Raw genomic sequence first — 21554 nt, forward strand, 5'->3', positions numbered from 1 at the left:
GGCTCCAAGCAGTGAGGGAGGTGTCTGTGCCCTGCGGGGCATGAAGAAACCCGTTTCTCCTTCACTGCCCCACAGGAAGCCTTCTTTGGGAAGGAGCTGCTGGACCTGAGCCGTAAGGCCCTTTTTGCAGTTGGGGTGGGCCGGCCAGGCTTTGGACTAGGGACCCCAAAAGCCAAGGGAGATGGAGGCTCAGAAAGGAAGGAACTCCCCACATCGCAGAAAGGTTAGTTATGTGGGAGTGAGTGGTCTGAGAGAATCCAACTTTCTTCTGGCTTAGGAGCTGGCAAGTTATTTGATGGGAAATGGACTGGCCTCCAGGAGTCGAGGGTGGGGTCAAGGGTCCTGGCCTGTAGGGCTGTGGGACTGGAGACCTGTTCTGGGCATCAGATGTAGGACATCTGTGATTGGAGTGGGGACTCTTGCTCATAGGAGATGATGGTCCAGATATTGCAGATGAAGAATCCCGTGGCCTCGAGGGCAAAGCTGATACACCAGGTGAGGGCTGCCGGGGGGACTGTGTCCTGTCTTGGCCTTGCTTGCCTCTGTCCCTCTGCTGTGCCCCTGAGCATTGTCAGGGTTGGAGGCTGGAAACTCTCCCATGGACCTCTGTGGTTCAGAGTGGCCATGACCCATACTGGCCTTGACCCATGGGTTTCTCCTGGCATTTACAGGACCTGAGGATGGGGGCGTGAAGGCATCCCCAGTGCCCAGTGACCCTGAGAAGCCAGGCACCCCAGGGGAAGGGATGCTTAGCTCTGACTTAGACAGGATTTCCACAGAAGGTGAGGCTGTGACCCGCACCTCTTTGTGTATAAGGGTTTTCTATGGGAGAAGGAGGAGGTCCTATCTTTGGGACTGTGATCTGTACAGCTTCTCTGGTGGGGAGTCCTGGGCACCGTTCCTGGCCATGATCATTTGTAGACCTGTGGTGTCACCTGAACTTCCCAGTCTTCCTCAACAGTGTCCTTCATTCCCCCACAGAACTGCCCAAGATGGAATCCAAGGACCTGCAGCAGCTCTTCAAGGATGTTCTGGGCTCTGAACGAGAACAGCATCTGGGTTGTGGAACCCCTGGCCTAGAAGGCAGCCGTACGCCACTGCAGAGGCCCTTTCTTCAAGGTAATACAGGTGGGAGTGGTCTGAAGACTGACATAACCAAGCTTGCCTCCAGGATGGGCCAGTTGCTCTTTTCTCTGATCCTGTCCGTCTTGTAGGTGGACTCCCTTTGGGCAATCTGCCCTCCAGCAGTCCAATGGACTCCTACCCAGGCCTCTGCCAGTCCCCATTCCTGGATTCTAGGTTGGTGTCTCTGCATAACCTTCGTGGGCAGTCCCCGTTGTCCTTTCCCTGCATCTGAGTTCATGCCTCGCCTCCCTCGGACTCCTGCAGCACTTCCCCTGCTCCTCCCCATTCCCTTGTTAGTGACCGTCCTCTTTTGGGGCAGGGCAGTGGCCTGGGGCCCTGGGCAGTTTGTCTGGGGTGGGACTTGGCATCCCTGCGCCCTGTGACTCTCTGCCCCTGCGCCCCAGGGAGCGCGGGGGCTTCTTTAGCCCGGAACCCGGTGAGCCCGACAGCCCTTGGACAGGCTCAGGTGGCACCACGCCCTCCACCCCCACAACCCCCACCACAGAGGGTGAGGGCGACGGACTCTCCTATAACCAGCGGAGTCTTCAGCGCTGGGAGAAGGATGAGGAGTTGGGCCAGCTGTCCACCATCTCACCCGTGCTCTATGCCAACATCAATTTTCCTAATCTCAAGCAAGATTACCCAGGTACCTGTGGGATGAGGGCAAGGGAGACAGCCTGGCAACATGGCAGGTGGAGGAGTCGCCTGCCAAGTGTTCTCTGACTCACTCCCTCTGCCCTCCAGACTGGTCAAGCCGTTGCAAACAAATCATGAAGCTCTGGAGAAAGGTTCCAGCAGCTGACAAAGCCCCCTACCTGGTGAGACAGACAGGAGCATGGATTAGCATGAGAACTGAGAGGGAGGGAGGGATCTTTGGGTAGTTTACCTCAGTTCTTTCCACTCCCTACTCCTAAAGCAGCTGGGCCAGAAGGGATCAGCTTCTGGGTAGGGAGTGTGAAAACACTGTACAGTAGCGGGGCAGGGCATGAGACTGAGCACTAGGCCCTAAGGCTGTGTCCCATATCCCTCAGCAAAAGGCCAAAGATAACCGGGCAGCTCACCGCATCAACAAGGTGCAGAAGGTGAGTGGGGCTGGGCTGGGGTGTAGCAGTCCTCTAGTGGGTGGCCTCTCTGGAGGGTGGAGGGCCACGGGGCCTGCCTGCAGCAGCCTGACTGCCCTATGCCTGGTCTCCCCCTGTAGCAGGCTGAGAGCCAGATCAACAAGCAGACCAAGGTGGGCGACATAGCCCGTAAGACTGACCGACCGGCCCTACATCTCCGCATTCCCCCGCAGCCAGGGGCACTGGGCAGCCCGCCCCCCGCTGCTGCCCCCACCATTTTCATTGGCAGCCCCACTACCCCCGCCGGCTTGTCTACCTCTGCGGATGGGTTCCTGAAGCCGCCGGCGGGCTCGGTGCCTGGCCCTGACTCGCCTGGTGAGCTCTTCCTTAAGCTCCCACCCCAGGTGCCCGCCCAAGTGCCTTCGCAGGACCCCTTTGGACTGGCCCCTGCCTATCCCCTGGAGCCCCGCTTCCCCACGGCACCACCCACCTATCCCCCCTATCCTAGTCCGACGGGGGCCCCTGCGCAGACCCCAATGCTGGGCGCCTCATCTCGTCCTGGGACTGGCCAGCCAGGGGAATTCCACACTACCCCACCTGGCACCCCCAGACACCAGCCCTCCACACCTGACCCATTCCTCAAACCCCGCTGCCCCTCGCTGGATAACTTGGCTGTGCCTGAGAGCCCTGGGGTAGGGGGAGGCAAAGCTTCCGAGCCCCTGCTCTCGCCCCCACCTTTTGGGGAGTCCCGGAAGGCCCTAGAGGTGAAGAAGGAAGAGCTTGGGGCATCCTCTCCTAGCTATGGGCCCCCAAACCTGGGCTTTGTTGACTCACCCTCCTCAGGCCCCCACCTGGGTGGCCTGGAGTTAAAGACACCTGATGTCTTCAAAGCCCCGCTGACCCCTCGGGCATCTCAGGTAGAGCCCCAGAGCCCGGGCCTGGGCCTAAGGCCCCAGGAGCCACCCCCTGCCCAGGCTTTGGCACCTTCTCCTCCAAGTCACCCGGACATCTTTCGCCCTGGCTCCTACACTGACCCCTATGCTCAGCCCCCATTGACTCCTCGGCCCCAGCCTCCGCCCCCTGAGAGCTGCTGTGCTCTGCCCCCTCGCTCACTGCCCTCTGACCCTTTCTCCCGAGTGCCTGCCAGTCCTCAGTCCCAGTCCAGCTCCCAGTCTCCACTGACACCCCGTCCTCTGTCTGCTGAAGCTTTTTGCCCATCCCCTGTTACCCCTCGCTTCCAGTCCCCTGACCCTTATTCTCGCCCACCCTCACGCCCTCAGTCCCGTGATCCATTTGCCCCATTGCATAAGCCACCCCGACCCCAGCCCCCTGAAGTTGCCTTTAAGGCTGGGTCTCTAGCCCACACTTCGCTGGGGGCTGGGGGTTTCCCAGCAGCCCTGCCCTCGGGGCCAGCAGGTGAGCTCCATGCCAAGGTCCCAAGTGGGCAGCCCCCCAATTTTGTCCGGTCCCCTGGGACGGGCGCATTAGTGGGCACCCCCTCTCCCATGCGTTTCACTTTCCCTCAGGCAGTAGGAGAGCCTTCCCTAAAGCCCCCTGTCCCTCAGCCTGGTCTCCCGCCACCCCATGGGATCAACAGCCATTTTGGGCCCGGCCCCACCTTGGGCAAGCCTCAAAGCACAAACTACACAGTAGCCACAGGGAACTTCCACCCATCGGGCAGCCCCCTGGGGCCCAGCAGCGGGTCCACAGGGGAGAGCTATGGGCTGTCCCCGCTACGCCCTCCGTCAGTTCTGCCACCACCTGCACCCGACGGACCCCTCCCCTACCTGTCCCATGGAGCCCCACAGCGATCAGGCATCACCTCTCCTGTCGAAAAGCGAGAAGACCCAGGGGCTGGAATGGGTAGCTCTCTGGCGACAGCTGAACTCCCAGGTACCCAGGACCCAGGCATGTCCGGCCTTAGCCAAACAGAGTTGGAGAAGCAACGGCAGGTGAGTTGACACCTGGAGCTAAGCCCCCCCCCATATCGCTGCTGTCTCTGGGGCAGCCCCATGATTGGAGTAGAATGGGCTTATTCCTCTTATTTTTTTTTTGCACAGCGCCAGCGACTACGAGAGCTGCTGATTCGGCAGCAGATCCAGCGCAACACCCTGCGGCAGGAGAAGGAAACAGCCGCAGCAGCTGCAGGAGCAGTGGGGCCTCCAGGCAGCTGGGGTGCTGAGCCCAGCAGCCCTGCCTTTGAGCAGCTGAGTCGAGGCCAGACCCCCTTTGCTGGGACACAGGTAGGTAGAGTGGCAAGGGATAGTGGGGCCAGGATACTGAAGGTTGCCCCACCTTCATCTACCTTGTCTCTTCTAGGACAAGAGCAGCCTTGTGGGGTTGCCCCCAAGCAAGCTGAGTGGCCCCATCCTGGGGCCAGGGTCCTTCCCTAGCGATGACCGACTCTCCCGGCCGCCTCCACCAGCCACGCCTTCCTCTATGGATGTGAACAGCCGGTGAGGCTCCAGGAGGTTCCCTGGGGGTAAACCAAGGGGGATGGATTTTATCACTGTTGCATGCTCTTGTGATTTTCCTGTATCACTAATCCTTTTCCAGTATCACTTTCTGTTCTTCTTCATTCCTTTTCTCCTTCACTGCATTAATTCTGTCCTTCCTCAATGCCCTAAGCCCATGTTCTTGCTCCTTTTCATCTGATTTCATCTTACTGACTACTGTATATTCTTCCAGGCAACTGGTAGGAGGCTCCCAAACTTTCTATCAGCGAGCACCCTATCCTGGGTCCCTGCCCTTACAGCAGCAACAGCAACAACTGTGGCAGCAACAACAGGCAACAGCAGCAACCTCCATGCGATTTGCCATGTCAGCTCGCTTTCCATCAACTCCTGGACCTGAACTTGGCCGCCAAGCCCTAGGTTCCCCGTTGGCGGGAATTCCCACCCGTCTGGCAGGCCCTGGTGAGCCAGTGCCTGGTCCAGCTGGTCCTGCCCAGTTCATTGAGCTTCGGCACAATGTACAGAAAGGACTGGGACCTGGGGGCACTCCGTTTCCTGGTCAGGGCCCACCTCAGAGACCCCGTTTTTACCCTGTAAGTGAGGACCCCCACCGACTGGCTCCTGAAGGGCTTCGGGGCCTGGCGGTATCAGGTCTTCCCCCACAGAAACCCTCAGCCCCACCGGCCCCTGAATTGAACAACAGTCTTCATCCGACACCCCATGCCAAGGGTCCTACCCTGCCAACTGGCTTGGAGCTGGTCAACCGGCCCCCCTCGAGCACTGAGCTTGGCCGCCCCACTCCTCTGGCCCTGGAAGCTGGGAAGTTGCCCTGTGAGGATCCTGAGCTGGATGATGATTTTGATGCCCACAAGGCCCTAGAGGATGATGAAGAGCTTGCTCACCTGGGTCTGGGTGTGGATGTGGCCAAGGGTGATGATGAACTGGGCACCTTAGAAAACCTGGAGACCAATGACCCCCACTTGGATGACCTGCTCAATGGAGACGAGTTTGACCTGCTGGCATATACTGATCCTGAGCTGGACACTGGGGACAAGAAGGATATCTTCAATGAGCACCTGAGGCTGGTAGAATCGGCTAATGAGAAGGCTGAACGGGAGGCCCTGCTGCGGGGGGTGGAGCCAGGACCCTTGGGCCCTGAGGAGCGCCCTCCCCCTGCTGCTGATGCCTCTGAGCCCCGCCTGGCATCTGTTCTCCCTGAGGTGAAGCCCAAGGTGGAGGAGGGTGGACGCCACCCTTCCCCTTGCCAGTTCACCATTGCTACCCCCAAAGTAGAGCCCGCACCTGCTGCCAATTCCCTTGGCCTGGGGCTAAAGCCAGGACAGAGTGTGATGGGCAGCAGGGATACCCGGATGGGCACAGGGTCATTTTCTAGCAATGGGCACACAGCTGAGAAGGGCTCCTTTGGGGCCACAGGAGGACCACCAGCTCACCTGCTGACCCCCAGCCCACTGAGTGGCCCAGGAGGATCCTCCCTGCTGGAAAAGTTTGAGCTCGAGAGTGGGGCTTTGACCTTGCCTGGTGGACCTGCAGCATCTGGGGATGAGCTAGACAAGATGGAGAGCTCACTGGTAGCCAGCGAGTTACCCCTGCTCATTGAGGACCTGTTGGAGCATGAGAAGAAGGAGCTGCAAAAGAAGCAGCAGCTTTCAGCACAGTTGCAGCCTGCCCAGCAGCAGCAGCAACAGCAGCAGCAGCATTCCCTACTATCTGCACCAGGCCCTGCCCAGGCCATGTCTTTGCCACATGAGGGCTCTTCTCCCAGTTTGGCTGGGTCCCAACAGCAGCTTTCCCTGGGTCTTGCAGGTGCCCGACAGCCAGGCTTGCCCCAACCACTGATGCCCACCCAGCCACCAGCTCATGCCCTCCAGCAACGCCTGGCTCCGTCCATGGCTATGGTGTCCAATCAAGGGCATATGCTAAGTGGGCAGCATGGAGGGCAGGCAAGCTTGGTACCCCAGCAGAGCTCACAGCCAGTGCTATCACAGAAGCCCATGGGCACCATGCCACCTTCCATGTGCATGAAGCCGCAGCAACTGGCAATGCAGCAGCAGCTGGCAAACAGCTTCTTCCCAGATACAGGTAACCTTGGCTAGTAACATAGCCAAGTTACTCAGGGTGATCATTGTTATCACTAAATGGGCACTGAGGCTAGAAACCTCAAATAATCCCTACTTAAGATGGGACACAAAGAACTTGGGCTAAATATACTAGTGGTAGAGGCAGAAACACTAGCTTTTAAGAAGAGAGAGAACAGTTCCTGGCATATAGTAGGCATGTAGCAGATGTTTGAATAAATGGAATGAATGTATGAATGAAGCCTAATTAGCAGAGCCTTTGTGGCTGTAGTGAAGTTGAAAGCTTAAGACTTGAAGAGAAGTGGTGCAAAAAAAAAGCAGTTGAGGCCAGGCACGATGGCTCACGCCTGTAGTCCCAGCACTTTGGGAGGCCAAGGCAGGTGGATCACTTAAGATCAGGAGTTCAAGGCCGGGCGCGGTGGCTCACGCTTGTAATCCCAGCACTTTGGGAGGCCAAGGCAGGTGGATCACGAGGTCAGGAGATCGAGACCACGGTGAAACCCCGTCTCTACTAAAAAATACAAAAAAATAGCCGGGCATGGTGGCGGGCGCCTGTAGTCCCAGCTACTCGGAGAGGCTGAGGCAGGAGAATGGCGTAAACCCGGGGGGCGGAGCTTGCAGTGAGCCGAGATTGCGCCACTGCACTCCAGCCTGGGCGACAGAGCCAGACTCCATCTCAAAAAAAAAAAAAGATCAGGAGTTCAAGACCAGCCTGGCCAAGATGATGAAACCCCATCGCTACTAAAAATATAAAAATTAGCTGGGTGTGAGCTGGGCGTGGTGGTGCATCCTGTAATCCCAGCTACTCGGGAGGCTGAGGCAGGAGAATTGATTGAACTCAAGAGGCAGAGGTTGTGGTGAGCCGAGATCACCTCATTGCACTCCAGCCTGGGCAACAAGAGTGAAACTCCATCTCAAAAAAAAAAAAAAAAAAAAAAAAATTAGCTGGGTGTGGTGGTGCACACCTGTAGTTCCAGCTACTTGAGCGGCTGAGGCAGGAGAATTGCTTGAACCCAGGAGGTGGAGGTTGCAGTTAGCTGAGATCACTCCACTGCACTCCAGCCTGGGCAACAGAGCGAGACTCTGTCTTAGGAAGAGAAAAAGCAATTGGGATGGGTGAACAAGTTCACTGAGGCTCTAATGGTGGGAAAACCTATGGGATGTTTCAAGAACAGTGAGTGAATTGGTTAGGCTGGAGTAAACTGTTTCGAGTGAAGTGAGTGACATAATTTTGGTGAGGTAAGTTGGGGGCCAGATTGAAAAAGACCTCAAATTATAATAGCATTTATTGAGTAATTACTATTTGCCAAGCAGTTTACTGAGCACTTTATACTTTTTGTCCAATTTAATCATTACAGCAGACTCATTAAATAGGTATTATTATCTTTGATTACAGAAGAGGAAACAGAAGTGGAGGTTAAGTAACTTGTCCAAGATTACATAGCAGCTAGCAGAGCTAGATCTGAAATCTGGTCGGTACTCCTCTTAACTGTTTACTGCCTCAGAATTCCAGGAGAGGGAGTTTGGTTACTCCTTAAGAAAGTGGGAGCTCTGGCCAGGTGCTGTGGCTCATGCCTTTAATCCCATCACTTTGGGAGGCTGAGGTGGGTGGATCACCTGAGGTCAGGAGTTCCAGACCAGCCTGGCCAACATGGTGAAACCTCGTTTCTACTAAAAATACAAAAATTAGCTGGGCTTGGTGGTGGGCGCCTGTAATCACAGCTACTCGGGAGGCTGAGGCAGGAGAATCGCTTGAACCCAGGAGGCAGAGGTTGCAGTGAGCTGAAATTGCACCATTGCACTCCAGCCTGGGTGACAAGAGCAAGACTGTCTTTAAAAAAAAAAAGAAAGAAAAGAAAAAAAAGAAAGTGGGAGCTCACTTAAGTTTTCTGAGCAGTGGAGAAATATACAAAGTGTATTTTAGGAAGATGTAAGTTTTTGGTGGTTGGTTGTTTCTTCTTTTTTGCCCAGCATTCTAGACAGACAGGAGAGTGGACTACAGGTGATGCCCAAAACAGCTCTGGAATCTAGGGCTTTGCAACAGTGCCAGCATCTTGGGTGCTTGGGATGTGCTAGTTGCACTAAGAACATTACCTTTGAAGAATGCTTTCCAAGTCATAAAGTGTACTTATATTCTTGTCACATTTGATCCTCTTAATACCTCTGTGAGGTAGACGGAGTAGGGATCATCATCTGTATCAAATAAATGGGTAAACTGAGGTGAAATAACACAGGTTGACTCAACAAATATTTGCAGAGCCCCTTTTTCTAGCACGGTGCAAGTAAAAACAGGACCACATGTCCTGTGAATAATAGAGCTGATTCATCCAGGCCGACTGGCTCCTAATTCAGTGGTCTTTCTGCCTTGCCATGCCATTGTTCTGCCTGGCATGGTTGAAGTCAGGATGTTGAAGGGAATCGCAGATATTCAATGGAGCATTGTCCCCATAGCCCAGCTCACTTGGTTCTCCCCTCTCCAGACCTGGACAAATTTGCTGCAGAAGATATCATTGATCCCATTGCAAAGGCCAAGATGGTGGCTTTGAAAGGCATCAAGAAAGTGATGGCTCAGGGCAGCATTGGGGTGGCACCTGGTATGAACAGGTAAGACTCAGGGCTGGAATGGGGTTGGCCCTTTTCTTTCCCAGTCACACCCCTTCTTTGCCCCCCTCCCTACTTGTCCCATGTCTCTTTGCTTTCCAACTTTCTTACTGCCAACACTTATTCTCTGTGCTTTGGTGAACTCCAGACAGCAAGTGTCTCTGCTAGCCCAGAGGCTCTCGGGGGGACCTGGCAGTGATCTGCAGAACCATGTGGCAGCTGGGAGTGGCCAGGTAGGTGGTCAGGTGGGAGTAGGAACTTGTGTCTTATGCCACTGGGCCACCCTTCTTAGGGCCTAGCAGGGAACAACGACCCTTTAGCAGCCTCTCTCATTGCAGGAGCGGAGTGCTGGTGATCCCTCCCAGCCTCGTCCCAACCCGCCCACTTTTGCTCAGGGAGTGATCAGTGAGTATGGGGCATGGGAAGAAGGTGCAGGGAAGTGGTTTGGGACATATGGAGGGAGAGGGATTGGGATTACCGTTTTGCAGGTCCTGACACCCAGCTTCTTTTCCTAGATGAAGCTGACCAGCGGCAGTATGAGGAGTGGCTGTTCCATACCCAGCAGCTCCTACAGATGCAGCTGAAGGTGCTAGAGGAGCAGATTGGTGTACACCGCAAGTCCCGGAAGGCTCTGTGTGCCAAGCAGCGCACTGCCAAAAAAGCTGGCCGTGAGTTCCCAGAAGCTGATGCTGAGAAGCTCAAGCTGGTTACAGAGCAGCAGAGCAAGATCCAGAAACAACTGGATCAGGTGGGGGAAAGCAAACTTCAGCCTAGCACCCAGAAGGCAGGGAAGAGGGATGGCATGGGGGGAGCATGCCCCAGCCTGACCTTTCCGACCCTCCCATGTTAGGTCCGGAAGCAGCAGAAGGAGCACACTAATCTCATGGCGGAATATCGGAACAAGCAGCAGCAACAGCAGCAGCAGCAGCAGCAGCAGCAACAGCAACAACACTCAGCTGTGCTGGCTCTCAGCCCTTCCCAGAGTCCCCGGCTGCTCACCAAGCTCCCTGGTCAGCTGCTCCCTGGCCATGGGCTGCAGCCACCACAGGGGCCTCCGGGTGGGCAAGCCGGAGGTCTTCGCCTGCCCCCTGGGGGTATGGCACTACCTGGACAGCCTGGTGGCCCCTTCCTTAATACAGCTCTGGCCCAACAGCAGCAACAGCAACATTCTGGTGGGGCTGGATCCCTGGCTGGCCCCTCGGGGGGCTTCTTCCCTGGCAACCTTGCTCTTCGAAGCCTCGGACCCGATTCAAGGCTTTTACAGGAAAGGCAGCTGCAGCTGCAGCAGCAACGTATGCAGCTGGCCCAGAAACTGCAGCAGCAGCAGCAGCAGCAGCAGCAGCAGCAGCAGCACCTTCTAGGACAGGTGGCAATCCAGCAGCAACAGCAGCAGGGGCCTGGAGTACAGACAAACCAAGCTCTGGGTCCCAAGCCCCAGGGGCTTCTGCCTCCCAGCAGCCACCAAGGCCTCCTGGTCCAGCAGCTTTCCCCTCAACCACCCCAGGGGCCCCAGGGCATGCTGGGCCCTGCCCAGGTGGCTGTGTTGCAGCAGCAGCACCCTGGAGCTTTGGGCCCCCAGGGCCCTCACAGACAGGTGCTTATGACCCAGTCCCGGGTGCTCAGTTCCCCCCAGCTGGCACAGCAGGGTCAGGGCCTTATGGGACACAGGCTGGTCACAGCCCAGCAGCAGCAACAACAGCACCAACAGCAAGGGTCCATGGCAGGGCTGTCCCATCTTCAGCAGAGTCTGATGTCACACAGTGGGCAGCCCAAACTGAGCGCTCAGCCCATGGGCTCTTTACAGCAGCTTCAGCAGCAGCAGCAGCAGCAGCAGCAGCAGCAGCAGCAGCAGCAGCAGCAGCAGCAGCTGCAACAGCAACAGCAACTTCAGCAGCAACAACTTCAACAGCAGCAACAGCTTCAACAACAGCAGCAGCAGCTTCAACAGCAACAACAGCAGCTACAACAGCAACAGCAGCAGCAGCTTCAACAGCAGCAGCAGCAGCTACAACAGCAACAACAACAGCAGCAGTTTCAACAGCAGCAGCAGCAACAGCAGCAGATGGGCCTTTTAAACCAGAGTCGAACTTTACTGTCTCCTCAGCAACAACAACAGCAGCAAGTGGCACTTGGCCCTGGCATGCCAGCAAAGCCTCTTCAACACTTTTCTAGCCCTGGAGCCCTGGGCCCAACCCTCCTCCTGACGGGCAAGGAACAAAACACCGTAGACCCGGCTGTTTCTTCAGAGGCCACTGAGGGGCCCTCTACACATCAGGGAGGGCCGTTAGCAATAGGAACTACCCCTGAGTCAATGGCCACTGAACCAGGAGAGGTAAAGCCTTCACTCTCTGCGGACTCACAACTCCTGCTTGTCCAACCCCAGCCCCAGCCTCAGCCCAGCTCTCTGCAGCTGCAGCCACCTCTGAGGCTTCCAGGACAACAGCAGCAGAAAGTTAGCCTGCTCCACACAGCAGGTGGAGGAAGCCATGGGCAGCTAGGCAGTGGATCATCTTCTGAGGCCTCATCTATGCCCCACCTGCTGGCTCAGCCCTCTGTTTCCTTAGGGGATCAGCCTGGGCCCATGACCCAGAACCTTCTGGGCCCCCAACAGCCCATGCTAGAGCGGCCCATGCAAAATAATACAGGGCCACAACCTCCCAAACCAGGACCTGTCCTCCAGTCTGGGCAGGGTCTGCCTGGGGTTGGAATCATGCCTACGGTAGGTCAGCTTCGAGCGCAGCTCCAAGGAGTCCTGGCCAAAAACCCACAGCTGCGGCACTTAAGTCCTCAGCAGCAGCAGCAGCTACAGGCACTCCTCATGCAGCGGCAGCTGCAGCAGAGTCAGGCAGTACGCCAGACCCCACCCTACCAGGAGCCTGGGACCCAGACCTCTCCCCTCCAGGGCCTCCTGGGCTGCCAACCTCAACTTGGGGGCTTCCCTGGACCACAGACAGGCCCCCTCCAGGAGCTAGGGGCAGGGCCTCGACCTCAGGGCCCACCCCGGCTCCCTGCCCCACCAGGAGCCTTATCTACAGGACCAGTCCTTGGCCCTGTCCATCCCACACCTCCACCATCCAGCCCTCAAGAGCCAAAGAGACCTTCACAATTACCTTCCCCCAGCTCCCAGCTTCCCACTGAGGCCCAGCTCCCTCCCACCCATCCAGGGACCCCCAAACCCCAGGGGCCAACCTTGGAGCTGCCTCCTGGGAGGGTCTCACCTGCTGCTGCCCAGCTTGCAGATACCTTGTTTGGCAAGGGTCTGGGACCTTGGGATCCCTCAGACAACCTAGCAGAAACCCAGAAGCCAGAGCAGAGCAGCCTGGTACCTGGGCATCTGGACCAGGTGAATGGACAGGTGGTGCCTGAGGCATCCCAGCTCAGCATCAAGCAGGAACCTCGGGAAGAGCCGTGTGCCCTGGGAGCCCAGTCAGTGAAGAGGGAGGCCAATGGGGAGCCAATAGGGGCACCAGGAACCAGCAACCACCTCCTGCTGGCAGGCCCTCGCTCAGAAGCTGGGCATCTGCTCTTGCAGAAGCTACTCCGGGCAAAGAATGTGCAGCTCAGCACTGGGCGGGGGTCTGAGGGGCTGCGAGCTGAGATCAACGGGCACATTGACAGCAAGCTGGCTGGGCTGGAGCAGAAACTACAGGGTACCCCCAGCAACAAGGAGGTGAGTACTCTGGGTAGAGTGGAGCAGGTAGAGTGGGGCCTAGAGCCCGTGGGGGGCAGAATGAGAGCCTGGGTCAGACAGAAGAGGGCTCTGAGGAGGAGGGTAGCAGCCTTCACTGGGCTTATTTGGCTTAGGATGCAGCAGCAAGGAAGCCTTTGACACCGAAGCCCAAGCGGGTACAGAAGGCAAGCGACAGGTTGGTGAGCTCCCGAAAGAAGCTGCGGAAGGAGGACGGGGTCAGGGCCAGCGAGGCCTTGCTGAAACAGCTGAAACAGGTGACCCCCCAGGAGCCAGTCCCCTGGTCCCGTCCCAGGATAGCGGGCACCCTGTCCCCCAGCTGTGCAAGACAGCGACGCAAACGCTGCAGGTTTTGAACTTTGTCATCTTGCCCCTTGTAGGAGCTGTCCCTGCTGCCCCTAACGGAGCCTGCCATCACCGCCAATTTTAGCCTCTTTGCCCCCTTTGGCAGCGGCTGCCCAGTCAGTGGGCAGAGCCAGCTGCGGGGGGCCTTTGGAAGTGGGGCGCTGCCCACTGGCCCTGACTACTATTCCCAGCTGCTTACCAAGGTCAGAAAAATGGCAATATTTTTTGGGAATAGTGAAGTTCTTGGGAAGGTGAGGGTGGGAATGGAAAACTTGAGGGAACTGCTGACGTAGAGTGGGGCCAGGAGATTATATCAGTCTCCCTATGCCATCTTGCACACAACACCCCACCCCCCACCCCCCAGAATAACCTGAGTAACCCGCCGACACCACCCTCGTCGCTGCCCCCCACCCCACCCCCATCGGTGCAGCAGAAGATGGTGAATGGCGTCACCCCATCTGAAGAGCTGGGGGAGCACCCCAAGGATGCTGCCTCTGCCCGGGATACTGAAAGGGCACTGAGGGGTAAGTCAAGAGCAGATGCCACTCCTGGTGGGGTTTGGTAGATGGAGTCCAAACCAGTTAGTATGCTGTACAGTTTAGAAATGAGTGGGTTGCCTGCTATCCTGTGTGTTTACATAACAGGGCACCTGAGGTAGGAAGGGCCCCTTCAGGACTCATTTCTTGGGGGCCAGAATGGACATTTGGAGTCTAGAGCAGATGCAATAGGAGAGGTGGGTGGCAGAGAGCATCTTTATGAAGCTTTGTATAGAAGGAACAGTCCGGCTTTAGTGAGTGTGGAGCTAGACTCTGATCTGAATTTGAATTCTGGTTCCTGCATTCATTCAACTGTGTTACTGTATCCGAGTAACTTGATTGACTTGTGTGAGCCTCCGTTTCCTCACTGTAAAATGGCTATCGTAGTACTCACCTAATGGAGTTGTTAAATGACTAAACAAACTCCAAAGAGTGTATCTAAAGCCAACTGCCACCAGGCATGGTAGCTTATGCCTGTAATCCCAACACCTCGGGAGGCCAAGATGGAAGGATTGCTTGTTTGCCCCAAACTGGTAGGTGGGGGGGACAGTTAATCATGACAGCTGAGATCTCATGCTAATTAGGCCTAAAATACTGGGAGAAGGTACCATCAGCCCTGGCCACCCTCACCTGACTTTTCTTCTCCCTACCCACCCCTCAGATACTTCAGAGGTGAAGAGTCTAGACCTGCTGGCCGCCTTGCCTACACCCCCTCACAATCAGACTGAGGATGTCAGGTAGGGGCGGGGCCGGAAATGGGGATGAGGAACAAGGGTGGGGTACAGGTTGCCTCATATTTCCTTTGGCCAGTGGAGATTTCAAGTAAGACATCTATTCATCTCTAGATTTGGGAGGGGAGTCTGCAGGGCTGTAGCAACAAATGTCTACTTTTGGTCCCCAGGATGGAGAGTGATGAGGATAGCGATTCTCCTGACAGCATTGTGCCAGCTTCATCTCCTGAGAGCATCTTGGGAGAGGAGGCCCCTCGTTTCCCTCATCTGGGCTCAGGCCGGTGGGAGCAAGAGGACCGGGCCCTCTCCCCTGTCATCCCCCTCATTCCTCGGGCCAGCATCCCAGGTATGTGCTACTCTGGATGTGGGCCAGGCCCAGTTCACCTGGGTTGTCCGAAGCCGGGGGAGAGGCGGCCAAGTGTTACACAAATCTCTCTTTCTCATTCAGTCTTCCCAGATACCAAACCTTATGGGGCCCTTGAACTGGAGGTCCCTGGAAAGCTGCCTGCCACAACTTGGGAAAAGGGCAAAGGAAGTGAGGTGTCAGTCATGCTCACAGTCTCTGCTGCTGCAGCCAAGGTGTGTCCTGGGGTACCTCGAGGCTGAGGGGAACCTGATCAGAGGGCAGTCCCTGGAATTTGTCTGGATAAGAAAAAATGTAGTCGTTCAAAAACTTGTACTGAGTACCTATTGTATGTGAAAGCCTGGGCTAGAGGCTGTGGGATTCGGGTAAATGAATCATGGTTCCTGCCGTCACGGGGCTCATAGTCCCATGGTAAAGACAGACAAGTCAACCACTAAGGAGCGCCTGTGTGTGTAATGACACAGGTACTACATGACAGCATTGCCCCAGTCATGTTTGGTGGGACTCTGTCAGCTGTTCTGAAAATATTAACAGGCTTCTGTGGTCAAAGAAAGTTGGAAAACACAGTTAAAATGACAATATGGGTTTCTTTATTACAAGAGTCCTCAAGTCCTTTTAATTTGTTAACGTGTGTCATGAGCCTCCAAGTCATGGATAGAGCATGCATCATTTCCTAAACGTAGTTGATGTAGTTCCCTTTTCGTGGAGCTCCCGTCGGTGCCCACAGCAGCTTGGGAAAGGCTGCTGTGAGGGAAGTCTATGAAAAGAGCTGGGTGACATAGGATAGAACTACCCTGGGGAGTGGGTTCTAGGTGTCCTTGTCCCCACCCAGCTGGTAGTAGAGCTCACCTCAGACACTTGGCTGATATGTTTCTCCCATCCCTTCCCCGGCCCTGGCAGAACCTGAATGGCGTGATGGTGGCAGTGGCGGAGCTGCTAAGCATGAAGATCCCCAATTCCTATGAGGTGCTGTTCCCAGAGAGCCCCGCCCGGGCAGGCACTGAGCTCAAGAAGGGGGAAGCTGAGGGTCCTGGTGAGTGTGGCAGGGAAGCGCTTTGGGACTCGAGGGGAGTGATTCTGGTGGGAGGCTCTGATCCACTCCTTTCTGCAGGTGGGAAGGAAAAGGGTCTGGGAGGCAAGAGCCCAGACACTGGCCCTGATTGGCTGAAGCAGTTCGATGCAGTGTTGCCTGGCTATACCCTGAAGAGCCAACTAGACATCTTGAACCTCCTGAAACAGGTAGGTCTGGGGGAGAAGAAGGGGCGGGTGTTAGAAAAAAAGGGGCTGCCGGCCAGGCGCGGTGGCTCACGTCTGTAATCCTAGTGCTTTGGGAGGCAAGGCGAGTGAATCACTTTAGGCCAGGAGTTTGAGACCAGCCTGGCCAACATGGCGAAACCCCATCTCTACTGAAAACAAAAAACAGTAGCCAGGCGTGATGGTGCATGCCTGTAATCCCAGCTACTCGAAAGGCTGAGGCATGAGAATCCCTTGAACCCAGGAGGCAGAGGTTGCAGTGAGCCAAGATCATGCCACTGGATCCAGCCTGGGCAACAGAGCAAGACTCTGTCTCAAAAAAAAAAAAAGAAAAGGAAAAAGAGGCCGTCTAGGACAAAGAATGTGGAGGCCTTTTGGGAGGGTGGGATATGGGTGAGGGGAAGGAGGGAGCTAGTTAGATGAGGAGCTGGCACTAATGATACAGGGCACCCTCCTACAGGAGAGCCCCGCCCCAGAGCCACCCACCCAGCACAGCTATACCTGCAATGTCTCCAATCTGGATGTGCGACAGCTCTCGGCCCCACCTCCTGAAGAACCCTCCCCGCCCCCTTCCCCCTTGGCACCTTCTCCTGCCAGTCCCCCTACTGAACCCTTGGTTGAACTTCCCGCCGAACCCTTGGCTGAGCCACCCGTCCCCTCACCTCTGCCACTGGCCTCATCCCCTGAATCAGCCCGACCCAAGCCCCGTGCCCGGCCTCCTGAAGAAGGTGAAGATTCCCGTCCTCCTCGCCTCAAGAAATGGAAAGGAGTGCGCTGGAAGCGGCTTCGGCTGCTGTTGACCATCCAGAAGGGCAGTGGGCGGCAGGAGGATGAGCGGGAAGTGGCAGAGTTTATGGAGCAGCTTGGCACAGCCTTGCGACCTGACAAGGTACCACGAGACATGCGTCGCTGCTGTTTCTGTCATGAGGAGGGTGACGGGGCCACTGATGGGCCTGCCCGCCTGCTGAACCTGGACCTGGACCTGTGGGTGCACCTCAACTGTGCCCTTTGGTCCACGGAGGTGTATGAGACCCAGGGCGGGGCACTGATGAATGTGGAGGTTGCCCTGCACCGAGGACTGCTAACCAAGTGCTCCCTGTGCCAGCGAACTGGTGCCACCAGCAGCTGCAATCGCATGCGTTGCCCCAATGTCTACCATTTTGCTTGTGCCATCCGTGCCAAGTGCATGTTCTTCAAGGACAAGACCATGCTGTGTCCAATGCATAAGATCAAGGGGCCCTGTGAGCAAGAGCTGAGCTCTTTTGCTGTCTTCCGGCGGGTCTACATTGAGCGGGACGAGGTGAAGCAAATCGCCAGCATCATTCAGCGGGGAGAACGGCTGCACATGTTCCGTGTGGGGGGCCTTGTGTTCCACGCCATCGGACAGCTGCTGCCTCACCAGATGGCTGACTTTCACAGTGCCACTGCCCTCTATCCCGTGGGCTACGAGGCCACGCGCATCTATTGGAGCCTCCGCACCAACAATCGTCGCTGTTGCTATCGCTGTTCTATTGGTGAGAACAACGGGCGGCCAGAGTTTGTAATCAAAGTCATCGAGCAGGGCCTGGAGGACCTGGTCTTCACTGACGCCTCTCCCCAGGGTGAGCAGTGGGCCCTTGAAATGGATAATATGGAATGGGAAAAGTTTCTCCCAGGGTCACTGTTACAGTGTCTATAAGAGGACCTGTAGCTTCTATGTGAGTGATCCTCCTTCCCCCACCTCAGGCAGGCAGGGGGGTCTCTTGAAAATGCCCAGTGAAAGTGTTTGAGCCTCTCTGTCACCCTAAATTCCCTTGTAGTTGAAAATATTTTGCTTGTCTAATCTCACATATTCTAGTTCTTTTGCTATCCTCAGTGGAACAAAAGGAAGCAGTTCTGAGACTGTCATCTGCCTCACCCAACCTAACCCTAACCGAGTTCCTTGTGGTTGTTTTTCCCTGGACGAAATCAGAATTATTTTGATTTTAGTTTTAGGGTTAATGATAAAATAACAGTAAGAGCAGGTACCTTTTTTTGAGTGTGTACTGTGAGCCACAAACTAAGCTAAGTGATTTGTGTAGTTTATTTTGTTCATACAACCCTATGAGGTAAGTATTATACTACGATTATGCCCGGTTTATACATAAAGAAACTGAGTCTCAGATTTAAGTACAGTCATGCATTGCTAAATGACAGGGATACATTCTGAGAAATGCATTGTTTGGTGATTTTGTCATTGTGTGAACTTCATAGAGTGTACTACACAAACCTAGATGGCGTAGCATACTACACACCTAGGCTCTGTGGTATACCCCATTGCTCCTAGGCTACAAATCTGTACAGCATGTAACTGTACTAAATACTGTAGGCAGTTGTAACATAGGGTAAGTATGTGCATCTAAACATAGAAAAGATACAGTAAAAGTACAGTATTATAATCTTACCAGACCACTGTTGTATATATCATTCCTCATTGAATGAAATGTTGTTAAGCTGCACATGACTGTATTTGGCTCAAGGTCTCATGACCAGTACTAGAACCTGAACCCAAGTCTTTCCAACTCCAAAGCATGCCCGGTCTTTCACTAGGGACCTCCCATGGCCTACGCTGGGTCTCGTGGGCCCTGGGTTTGTGTCTCAAGGCTCTGTGATGACCCCTTGGGGTTGGAAACCTCCTGCTTCTTAAGAGAGAGTGAGACTAGGAGGCCAAGAGAGGATCTGGAAGACCGACACACCTTCATGATAGGGAGGCTTGAAGGCCTCAGAAAACAACTGCAGTTCTGGATTGGGGTTAGGGACTGGAGGTCAGTGAGCAGAAGTTGCCTCTGAGGACTGCTCTCTTCCCTGCTTCTCAGCCGTGTGGAATCGCATCATTGAGCCTGTGGCTGCCATGAGAAAAGAGGCTGACATGCTGCGACTCTTCCCTGAGTATCTGAAGGGCGAGGAGCTCTTTGGGCTGACGGTGCATGCCGTGCTTCGCATAGCTGAATCAGTAAGGAAGGGGCTGGGAGCTGGGGGGCTTGGCGGGCACTGAGAACTTTGGCCTAACCCCAGAAAAACTCAGGCTAAGGTGAGTATGAACTGTGCCCACAGCTGCCCGGGGTGGAGAGCTGTCAAAACTATTTATTCCGCTATGGGCGCCACCCCCTTATGGAGCTGCCACTCATGATCAACCCCACTGGCTGTGCCCGATCAGAGCCTAAAATCCTCACACACTACAAACGGTGAGCTTGTGATGCTGGAGCCAAGGGATGTGGGTGTGGGTGTTGACAGGGATCCTCTGGTCCCATTATGAGGATTTAGGATACAGATCAGAGTTTCCGTGGAGAACCTGGGGAATCACTCTTAGACTTCCTAATTAGAGGGCACGCAGGTGTTAGTAGGGTATCCTTTTCCTCCTCTCCCAACCTGCTCAGATGCACTTGGGATATAGGACAGAATTATCTTGGGCACCCTGGGGAGGTAATGGGTAAACTGGTGAAATTTTATGAAATATATAAGGGACCTGGTCACCTCTTTCTTCTCCTGTTTTACTTCCGGGGGAGGGCCTGTGATTCTCCCAAACCTCAGATACCCCATGGGGTGCTAGGGTCACCTTCCCTTCCCCATGAGTGTTGGTGTCAGAAATAAATAGTTAGAGATATAATAGAAAAATAATAAAACCTTACATTTGTATAGCACTTTATACTTTTTTTTTCAAAGCGTTTTCACATCCATTATCTCATTTGATCCTCACAACAACCTTATGAGGTAGGTAGGGCAGGTGGTATGACCCCCATTTTACAGCTGAGAAAACTGAGACCCAGAAAGATTAAATGACTAGGCAAAGGTCACACAGTTGGGACCAGACCCTTACCTCTTCACTGCGGGTCCTTGTTCTTTCTGTGTACCAGGGACCTTAGTCCCTGGGTAGAGGGAGGCAGAATCTGTGGTAGCAGGGCTTTCTTGAAGGTCTTTGGTGGCTCCTAGGCTGTCGTAGAGTGTCAGAGACTCTATCCCTAGCCAGCCTTGTCCTTGATGCCCTGCAATGGTGGTTTTCAAACTGAGTGCATGTGTTCCAAAAAGTCCTGGATCACATAAACTGATGGGTTGAACTTGGCCTTCCCATGCATATCTCTTCCTTCCCCAAATTGGATTAAACCAGAAGAGCTCCATTGTCATCTAGTTTATGTATTGGAGTTCCAGTCAACATTTTGTTAAAGAAAAAAGCAAAGATTTCTGCTAAATAAAAAAAGAACCAGAAACGTTTGAAAACCACTGCTCTGGGATGGCAAGAATTTGGCTGGTGCCCTAAGGTGGTAAAAGGCATCCTGCCAGGCAGCCGTCATTCCCCTGCACTGAGCCATCTGCACAGAGCCCAATGTTATGTCAGAGAAGGGGACAGTCCGAAGAAAGGATACCACCTTTAGGCTGTGAGTTCACAGCCAGTTTTAATTCACATCTAGCCCAGCGTGGTAGGCGCAGTCCCCATTTTCAGGGCTTCCAGTGTGTGCAGGAGGTAGGATTCAGACAGTCAAGCAAACCATCAGCTTAAATTCTAGGCCTGGGCTGCTTGCGGAAAACTTCCCAGAGGAGCGTGGCCTTGAGAATGGTTTGGCAGGAGAGTGGTAGGAAGTGGGAGATGGGAGAGCAGGCTCAGTGTAGGGGAATTGGTGCCCCCCATCTCCCTCCACACCCCACCCCTCACCCTGGGCTCTCTGTGCCACCTAGGGTGTCAGAAGGGTCCCTGTAGCTAGTTGCTTCCTCACCAGAGCTGAGAGCCAGTTGCCTTTACTCCTTTCCCAAGGCTGCACTTCCAGTGCTTGCCAGCAGCACACGCCCCTAACTGGTGTGTTGCACATCCCAGGAGGTGGCAGAGGAGGTGGGTGGTGTGTGCTTGGTCTGAGGGAGAGCTGTCTTGTCATGGATTGTATCACCTCCCAGGCCCCATACCCTGAACAGCACCAGCATGTCTAAGGCATATCAGAGCACCTTCACAGGCGAGACCAACACCCCGTACAGCAAGCAGTTTGTGCACTCCAAGTCATCTCAGTACCGGCGGCTGCGCACCGAATGGAAGAACAACGTGTACCTGGCTCGCTCCCGTATCCAGGGCCTGGGGCTCTATGCAGCCAAGGACCTAGAAAAGCACACGATGGTCATCGAGTACATTGGCACCATCATTCGGAACGAGGTGGCCAACCGGCGGGAGAAAATCTACGAAGAGCAGGTATGAGCTGGCAGAGGGGCCATCGTGGTGCCTAGTCCGCACTCAACCAAGGAGCAATGGGCAGGATTGGTCACAGGAGAGCAGGAGGAAAGCTGTGGTGGGGAGAAGGGAA

General features: G+C 55.1%; 1 protein-coding gene across 8 annotated transcripts in view; it reads left to right on the plus strand.

The window, feature by feature from the left end:
* Positions 1-21554, plus strand: part of KMT2D (lysine methyltransferase 2D) — a 41553-nt gene that overhangs the window by 16502 nt on the left and 3497 nt on the right. For 4 of the 8 annotated variants that reach the window (XM_058433331.1, XM_058433335.1, XM_058433334.1 and 1 more), the window contains exons 17-46: positions 76-223; positions 430-495; positions 672-782; positions 982-1119; positions 1215-1299; positions 1530-1771; positions 1870-1943; positions 2157-2207; positions 2327-4138; positions 4247-4429; positions 4506-4642; positions 4875-6739; positions 9216-9339; positions 9485-9569; positions 9675-9741; positions 9852-10084; positions 10187-13006; positions 13141-13281; positions 13405-13572; positions 13734-13893; positions 14567-14642; positions 14807-14982; positions 15085-15215; positions 15901-16033; positions 16112-16239; positions 16715-17855; positions 19089-19225; positions 19327-19457; positions 19936-19983; positions 21157-21442. In XM_058433331.1, coding sequence (XP_058289314.1) covers positions 76-223; positions 430-495; positions 672-782; positions 982-1119; positions 1215-1299; positions 1530-1771; positions 1870-1943; positions 2157-2207; positions 2327-4138; positions 4247-4429; positions 4506-4642; positions 4875-6739; positions 9216-9339; positions 9485-9569; positions 9675-9741; positions 9852-10084; positions 10187-13006; positions 13141-13281; positions 13405-13572; positions 13734-13893; positions 14567-14642; positions 14807-14982; positions 15085-15215; positions 15901-16033; positions 16112-16239; positions 16715-17855; positions 19089-19225; positions 19327-19457; positions 19936-19983; positions 21157-21442 — 11097 coding nt within the window. The remainder of the gene's footprint in view (positions 1-75; positions 224-429; positions 496-671; positions 783-981; positions 1120-1214; positions 1300-1529; positions 1772-1869; positions 1944-2156; positions 2208-2326; positions 4139-4246; positions 4430-4505; positions 4643-4874; positions 6740-9215; positions 9340-9484; positions 9570-9674; positions 9742-9851; positions 10085-10186; positions 13007-13140; positions 13282-13404; positions 13573-13733; positions 13894-14566; positions 14643-14806; positions 14983-15084; positions 15216-15900; positions 16034-16111; positions 16240-16714; positions 17856-19088; positions 19226-19326; positions 19458-19935; positions 19984-21156; positions 21443-21554) is intronic. The other 4 variants (XM_032143463.2, XM_058433336.1, XM_058433337.1 and 1 more) reach the window with 3 other exon arrangements.

Source organism: Hylobates moloch, unplaced genomic scaffold (genome assembly GCF_009828535.3).
Source record: "Hylobates moloch isolate HMO894 unplaced genomic scaffold, HMol_V3 SCAFFOLD_22, whole genome shotgun sequence".
Lineage (NCBI taxonomy): Eukaryota > Metazoa > Chordata > Mammalia > Primates > Hylobatidae > Hylobates > Hylobates moloch.